The 8,736-nt window shown below is 41.2% G+C and overlaps 1 protein-coding gene across 1 annotated transcript; it reads left to right on the forward strand.

Moving 5' to 3' along the window:
* The first annotated feature begins 1,860 nt into the window (after positions 1 to 1,860).
* On the forward strand, positions 1,861 to 5,927 carry LOC115583209 (inhibin beta B chain). The gene is made up of 2 exons (XM_030419787.1): positions 1,861 to 2,504; positions 2,928 to 5,927. The coding sequence occupies exons 1-2, from the start codon at positions 2,135 to 2,137 to the stop codon at positions 3,707 to 3,709; spliced, it is 1,152 nt and encodes a 383-aa protein (XP_030275647.1). The 5' UTR covers positions 1,861 to 2,134; the 3' UTR covers positions 3,710 to 5,927.
* The last annotated feature ends 2,809 nt before the right edge of the window (positions 5,928 to 8,736 follow it).

Here is an 8,736-nt window from a genome sequence, read left to right on the forward strand (position 1 = left end):
AAGTGCATGTCTGTCAGGGCATTATATTTGTTCAACACTCGTTCGACCGAAGTAGCCTTTTGTTTTCATTCCTTTAAAGGTGCAATATGTAAGAAAAAGATCCTGTAAAATCCATACTCAAAACAAATAGGGGGCAGCGTATCACAAGGGGAAGAGCTAACTCCTGCCGCTGGAAGTTCAGAGCGCCGGGGGAGTGTTGGTGTTTAACGCGCTACCACATTAGCATTGTACCAGGACGAGACCAAGGCCATTATTCAATCTGGACAAGGTGTTCCTATGAAACCTGTTCAGTGGCATTTTGAAGCCAAAAAAGCTTAAATTCCTGCTATGAAAATATCGGAATCTTCCATGTTGTGGGGCCCATAGAGCATAAAGACTTCTGCCGACAGCGCCCGGCTAACTTGAATGAGGATAAATTACCTTAATCGTCTTTAACAAGGTGAGCTTATTAGAAAAAGTCCTTTTGGGCTGCAGTGTTTCACACGGTGGTGTAATTACACAGTTTGGCCACTAGGACAACTGGCCTCAAAGCCTGGCACTCTTCCTGGCGGCTTGGACGAGACAGGGCTAGCTGGTTAGCATGCTTACGTACATATATTGCAACAAGAATACATAGACATAAGATGTAAAACTACAATTCTTACGTATTGCACTTTTAAGGGTCACTGTAACTGATAATTGTAAGAGACTAACTGTGTAATATCTTTACCTTGAAACAGTGATATTGTCTGAGATGGTTATCGTATGGTGAGATGCATCACTACGATGAGGTTTTTAAGTGATTCTGAGAGTGTTATTCTAACTTTGCGAAAAGGCTACGACTTAAAGGTGCACTGTGCAGTTTTGGGGAAAAACGTTTTAATAAGATCTTCATTATGACTTTTTTGTTTGTTTGTTTGTTTGTTTGTTTGTTTGTTTTACTCCTAAACACACAAATTAAACAAACTATCTTTGTTTTCATGATAGACTGAATGAAAAAACTGACCTTAAATGACAACACACTTTCATACTGTTTTACTTTGTCTGTATGTGGCGGACCCTGCCACCTTTCTAGGTTCAAACAGTTTTCTGGGGACCAGAACAGCTTGTTTATTCAGTTATGGAAAAAAAAATATTCATATTTCTGAGTTTGTATTGTTACTTCTTTAATATTGAGAACATAACAACTCTGAGTTTGGATCACTTTGACACAACTACAGACTGCCCCTTTGAAAGCAAGACTCGCAGTGGGGAAAAATAAAAAAGCCATTCAGCAAGTGCGAGTATGATTAACTGGTCGTGAGAAAGCTGACAGATAGGACTTGTATGGGCAACGGCATGACAGAGAGTCATTATTCTTCATCTGTGTCTCAGACACACACACACAGACAGGCGGCACCAATTTGCTGTATGATATGATCCCACCTTGAAGGGAACGTGACGGAACGTGTTACAAATACCGCAGTCCCCGCCTCACAGCCTCCAGCGCTCCTGCACATTTTGAGCAACAATTCAATTGTTCGGTGGCGCGCTCTGTAACTGGGTAAAAGGGCACCGAATTTCAACTTTGATCGGTAGGAGCGACGACAGGTTGCGTATTCCGCTCAGGTGCCAAGAGGACAACGAGGCAGGGAAAGCACCGGCAGTGATACGCGCAGGTGACGACTTCACCATTAACCACAGACGCCGCAGTTTTAACTCAAGTGCAGCGAGCTGCAGGTGTGTGGCTGTTAAAAGTTTTATTGATTGCTTGAGCCACTAGTTGTCCCTGCTCCACGTCGGTGAGTGTGAGTCAGTAGCCACGTGTGGACGCGTGTTTTGCGTGTGATGGGTGTGTGTGTGTGTGTATGTGTGTGTGTGTGTGTGTGTGTGTGTTGGGTGAGAGGCAGATGCGTTGCCAGTAATTTCCTCGGTGCCCCGATGCGCTCATTGGTGCGTCCCTCCAACGTGTCACCAGTTTTGGTGGATTACCCCAGATATCTTCACCATCGGGAGGTGAAACGCCAGTCATTCCTCTCAGCTCCTGTCTTCACGGTGTCCAGCTGCGAACGAGCACCTTTGACAACATTAGGGGGAAACTTTTGACTTCTCAAAGAACCACTCATCGGGAAAAGGATTTGAAGTTTTTTTAATCGCAGTTTTACGCAGCACAGCGATGCATTTATTCACAACAAATTCAAGGATGACGCTGTCTTTTTCAGTGCCAGCGTTTCTGATTTTGGCACCGTTGCTGATGAAGGGTCTCTCTGTCAGTGGCTCCCCGGGCTGCGCGTCCTGCGGGTTGCCCGCGATGGAGAAAGACGAAGAGCAAAGGCTGATGATAGAAATCGCCAAGCAGCAACTTTTGGACAAGCTGCACCTGAAAGAGAGACCAAACATCACTCAGACGGTGCCCCGGGCGGCGCTTCTCACTGCGCTGCGCAAACTGCACTCGGGGCGCGTCAGACAGGACGGTACTCTTGAACTAGACAACAGTTTACCCACAAAAGATCAAGGCTATGAAATAGTGAGCTTTGCAGATATAAGTAAGTGTGCTCTTTACCTTTAACACTGTGAAACTGTTTTTCCCTGTATGGCAGACGAGCGCGTTTTGCTGTGCGCTTTACGCACGTTAATGCGTAAAAGCGGACACAAACTAGGTCAGGGTTTCTGTGTGCCTCGTTGAATACTTAAGGTTGTTGTACTGTTCCATAAACTGTGGTGAGGTTTTTATTTGTGTTCTTCATAATATGACTGCAGGGCACTGCTAAGTGTCAAGTGTTAAGTGATAATTTCAAATGCTTACAACAGGTGAAAGTAGACTGACTGTCCTGTAATTTTGCACGAATCTATAGATTTACTTTACAGGGATGGTTTAAAAGAACTCCCCCGTTTGCTTGTGTAAACTCAGGTAAAAATACCTAAATATTAACAGTTTGTGTTTTGTCAATTTTGTCATTGATCCATAGATGAAACAGAGAATGGTGATGAGGCCAGCCTCAGTCTTACTTTCCAGTTTCTTCAGGAACATGGCCAAAGCATCCAGGTCCTTCAGTCTTCTTTATGGATCTATGCCCGCTCCTCTGAGGACCCTCACAGAGACTCCCGCCTCTCTGCCCGTGTTTACCTCACTGCAGACGGTGGGGATTCAGACTCTAACCGCACCCTGGTGATAGAAAAGATGCTTGAGGTCCAGGAGAGTAACTGGCACACCTTCCCCATCACCCGCACCCTGCAGGCCTTCCTGGATGGCGGCAAACACCGGCTGCGGCTGGAGGTCAGCTGCGATGAGGATGGGAAGAACCTCTGCTCCCTGGAAGGCTCTGCTCACACCTCTTACCAGCCCTTCCTGGTGGCCCAGGTGCGTCTCCGAGACAACCCCTCCAAACACTCACTCAGGAAGCGGTCGCTGCGTTGTGGTGATGATGTCACCGTGTGCTGCAAGAGAGACTTCTACATCAAGTTCAAGGACATCCAGTGGCACGACTGGATCATCGCACCTGAAGGTTACCATATGAACTACTGCATGGGACAGTGCCCCCAGCATCTCTCTGGCTCCCCGGGCATAGCATCCTCATTCCATGCCACCGTCTTCAGCCAGCTGAAAGTCAACGGCATCAACACGGCCGCGTCTTCATGTTGCGTTCCCACTGAGCGCCGGCCGCTCTCCATGGTGTACTTCAACTCGCAGCACAGCATAGTTAAAACAGACGTTCCTGATATGATTGTGGAGTCCTGTGGGTGCACATAAAAGACAGAGTGTAAGAGATATGGTTTAGTTTATGTAGATTTGTTTTAACACAGGAAACTTAAACTATGTGAGTGTTGTTGACAGACCAAGATTCAAACACACATGATCAGAGGAGGTGAAAATGAAAGTGTTTCTTTGGGAAACAGTAAGCACAAAGACAACGAGAAAACCATAGGATATTCCCATGGCACTCAAGCATATTCTTGCAAGAATATATGTAAATTTTAAATATCTTTATTTTTGTTATATATATTAAAAAATAAGACTATTTGTAAATTCATCATAAGAGTCTTGTAAGACTCAGGATGTAAAAAACTTAGCTGTAGAGACAATGTTGAGTGCCTAGAACCAGCTGAGTCAAACTGAATAAGACCACACACAGAGTCTGATTACAGACACATTCTGTCATCCATATGTCAGAGGCATAAATTAAAGAGAGGCAAGAAACAACCAGAACATATGGCCGACTCAACACACATAAGAAGAGTGTGATGTTGATGCAAAACATATTTATAGCGGTGACGAGCAGATCAGGCCAGGGCTGATTTAGGTGGTCACACCAAACACAAAGAGATTATTAATATATAAAGCCTTCACAAGTCTTTTTTTTCTTTACATTTTGTCATATGTAGTTTATTTATTTTGTCTTTCACAATCGCTGCTTGGGTTCAGTTCAAAGCAAAAATGTTTTATGGTTCTCAGGAAATTGGGAGCATAACTGACAGAACTTCATGCTCGTTGAAACTTATCTGCAGAACGTTTCACGGAATAGTCACAGTGTCCACATAAATACTTGTACTATTTTCCTTTAAATGCTGTTTTACAGAACTATATATATACATACTGTATTTTCATGGCTTATGCCTTTTTTTTAGCCACCTTAAATGCTGCCATTTTAAAGCAAGGCTTTTAAAACAATGTAAGAGAACCTTGATTTAAAGTGTGCCTTCTTTATTAACTCTTAAGTGCAACTTGGGACATTGAGTGTCAAGTTATCTTACCAAAGAGAATCAATCAATTGTAACAGATGGAGTCTTTTTATGTGGACCTGTGACACATTGTTCATATGGGCTGTGAGAAACAGCTTTCATTATCGTGCGAGAAAACACTGAGCTGAGACTGTTTGAACAAGTACAAGCTGCCCTGAGTTCTGTCTGAGTGCAGCCGATGCTGCATGCGGCCTGGAATATGTTTGATCAGCATCTCCACTGTATTATTTACACAAGTCGTCTAATCAGTTGGGTAACTGTGGCACTGACAGTGTTTGAACCCAAGGTCATTTCTCAGCAGTGTAAGCAAACATTTAGCTATTGCTTCAGTGTCAGGTAATGTGAAGGTCTGTGAGGCAGGTGGGTCAGCGAGCATGTACTGTTGCACGTTGGCATTTATATCTCCCAAAGTCTAAAGTTTTCTTTGGGTGATGTTAAAATAAGAAGCTTTCCAGCTGGGGCAATGTGATAAGCACTTTTGAGAATTTAAATAAATGCTCCTTATTACCCATCAGTGTAATTTGCTAACTTTGTTTCGAATATCCACTTTGTCCATACCATACCAAAATAACACAAACATAACATATTGTGGATTTAGTCACAGGTTGCAAAACTTAATAAGCACAAATCAAAGCTAATAATACATTCTTTGAATATCCCTTTAAGCCACGTTTTATGAGGTTCCCAAATTTGAAATTGGCAGAAGTAAAAGACGGTGTCTGTCAGCACATGCCTTGTGTTTTTTCATGTTAGGAAGAATTATATGATGTCTTGCATACCAACACTGCCAATGCCAAAGAAGTCTATAGCACAGATCTGAGACCAAGGTCTACTATCACCCGTTTTCACACTCAGCAGTATGAAAGTCAAAGATCTTTTTCTACATTCTGGATGATGTTTAATGGGTATGTCCTTGCCATGTTTTTAAACTGTATGACTTAAAAGGTAAACTTTGTTTACAGATCTTGTGGTGCACTATTGCACACGTGAAAGTAGTATAAAGTATTATAAAGTAGTATAAAGACTTGCGTGGCTCCCTACATTAACCACAATGCGACTCGACAACCGAGTGACATCACCGGAGGCAATTTATCAGGTTACATGCAGCTTCCCCTGGAGCCACAAAACTCTTTATACTAGTTTTTTTTTTTTTTACATTTGCAGCAATACTTTAATTTGTAAAACATGTTGGAGTTACCTTTTAATGACTTGCATTAAAACTGCCACGATAAACACAAAATTTTTACGTCAGTGAGTTGGTACATTTTGCACAAAAGATTATAACACAAAGTTGATGATAAGTTTTATTATAGTTTTGTCCAAATATACCACACACTTGTTTCTCCTCTCTCTGTTGCCTCTTTACACTGCACTTGTATTATTTCTTCAAAACCTGTGTGAAAATGTTTTAACTCTTTTTAGTTTAGTGTTTATTATTTCATCTTGTAAGCACCCCTTGTCTCAGGACTTAATGTGACACTGAGGTGCCATCGTAACATTACTTACTTAAAAGCACTTTATCACCCTACTGTATTTTTAGAGCACAATTTGCTTGAAGTGTCTACTACTTATATCTCAGGTGAGCACAGCCTAGAACGTGTAAATGCAAAGAGCAAATGTCAATCCGCTTCTTTTCTTGAGCTCTTAGTTGTGCTCAAATGTGTGTATTGCAGAGCACACGGATGATGCAGGAATCTCTGTATACTGTAACTGGTGGTGGAAATGTAGCCAGGATTTGAATTTTTGTGTCAATTTAAAGTTGCAATCATTGTGTTTATTTTTATATACTGATTTCTGTGAATACTGAATGAACTGGGATGGCAAACTAAATGAAAAGAATTTGTCATAACATGCTGACATAACAAAATTACAATATATTTTGAATAAATAAATACATATTTTGAATCAATCTAGTCGTATCTCTCCTCTTTCATGACAATGACAAAACACTGTGCCTTAGAACAGAAAGAATATTGAATTTTATTTAAAAATATATATATACCACTGAAATTGACCACAACAGAAAAAAAATTAACAAATACTTCTTACTCTCCTTTTTTCCTAAACAGTTGTGGCTATAAGATATATTTGCTAGTGATATGTTTTGGTTTAAGTGGTGTGAAAGTGTTCTTATTCAGAAAATGTTAAAACACTGTGGCTCTATGCTTGTCACAATTGCTCTCACAGGCAGCATGAATACACATTTTACTACCGCGTGCATTAAGAGAGAAACGTTTTTTTTTTTCACAATAAGTATTACGAATTCTTTGCATGTGAAAACATGTGCCATGTCATCAAATTTCAAAATTTTCGTCTGCATTGGAAACAAGTTACCATATTGCCATGCAATCACGCTGGCACTGTCTGTAAGGCAAAGGGCACGTTTGCTCATACAAATAGATGAAGTGGCTTTATGGACTGTCTGTGTTTGGTGTGTAAACAGTTGTCACATTCCCTTGGCATGTTGTCATCATCGCATCACGCATTTGCATTTGGGACTGATCGCAATCGAAAGCTGAGGCGATGGTATAGAAAGACAATCAACTTCACAAAGAGACATTAAAGTGTCTATTCTTTTTTAATTTTGGCACACGTAAAAGCTGTGGAAAAAACACTATACTAGAGAGAATGTGTGTCCTGTTATCAATATCTCAGTACAGTAGCACACATCCACACATCATTATATTGTGAACCATGACTGTACAGTGGACCATCAGGATTTCTGTTAGTAAAGTATGAATAAGACATACAAACTCAAGCATGTACCTTTGCATAAAGACAAGTTCAATGCTCTAACATCATATCAACAGTGAATGTCCCAAACATCAAATGCCAAAATCCCTTGCACTTTCAAAGACTGCCAAACTGCACAGCCAATATTGACCAGCCAAAATGGACTATAATCCGTGGCTGGAGGTAGACTGGCACAAAAAATGTTTTTCAGATTAAACAAACTGTTTTTCATAATCCTTCTCCAAGTTTCTGGTGGTCAGCTCTGGTGGCAGTAACGCACTACAAAGAGGAGTGTAATACATTACAGTAATGCATAAGGCTACTTAGAGCGGTAATATCACATGTTTCTAATAGGATTCCAGTCATACTATTACAGCTATGTCCAGTAACACATTAACACCCCAAATCAAGGGGCCTATTAAGACTTTATCTAGAATCATGAATCATGTTGGCAAAATGTTAAAATGGCTGCAAAGTCAGACAAGACGTTTTCAAAATGGTTATACTCCCATTACTTTCTAAAGGAAAAAAACTGTAAGAGGCCAGTTCAGTCTACGTATTAGGAAGTCGAGAGAACACTCAACATTGAGAAATAGCACAGGTTACCTGAAGAAACACCTGGAGGGAGCTAATCGCGAGAGAGCATAGCAAGGTGAGACAGGCTGAGAGGGAGTGTGTCAGCTAGCTGAAGCAACAGAAGTTGGATTTCTCTGTATCTGCCGTGAAGATGTTTGAACATCGAGAGGTGAGGTGGCTCCTTGCTGAGTGTGTTGTCGTTTGTGTTGTTGTAACGAACTTGAGCTTCTGTGCTTTGACTGTGAAACAATATTATCCGCTCCAATTTTATAATGGCTGGTGGCTTATTACATCATAGTCATGAGCAATACTTGGAACAAGGAGAAAGCCAAGGATCCTGAGGGTTGGTTCTATTATTGTGAGTCACATGAGGCAAAGAGCTGTCACAGGTGCCTACGTACTCACCCTTTCACTTACGTCATGACCTTCTCTCATAACCTGGTTTATGGAGAGGGCAGTCCAAAGCACCTCTGCTACAAAGACAGAAGGAGGATAATGCAGGTGGTTTATGACCAGGCACCTCGTCCTCTTACATAACAGCCGTGCCCCATCTATATGACAGATTCTCTATTCTAAATCAAAATTTCATATTGTCTTCTCTCAGCTGATGTAAAGGAGCAATATGTAGTTTTGGAGAAGAAATTCAAACATAGAATTTTAATGTTTACAGTGTTAATGAGGTAATTATACAAACACAGAAATGTTATTTTTTCTCGTAACAGAATAAGG

The sequence above is a fragment of the Sparus aurata genome, chromosome 6 (assembly GCF_900880675.1).
Source record: "Sparus aurata chromosome 6, fSpaAur1.1, whole genome shotgun sequence".
NCBI classification, from domain to species: Eukaryota; Metazoa; Chordata; class Actinopteri; order Spariformes; family Sparidae; genus Sparus; species Sparus aurata.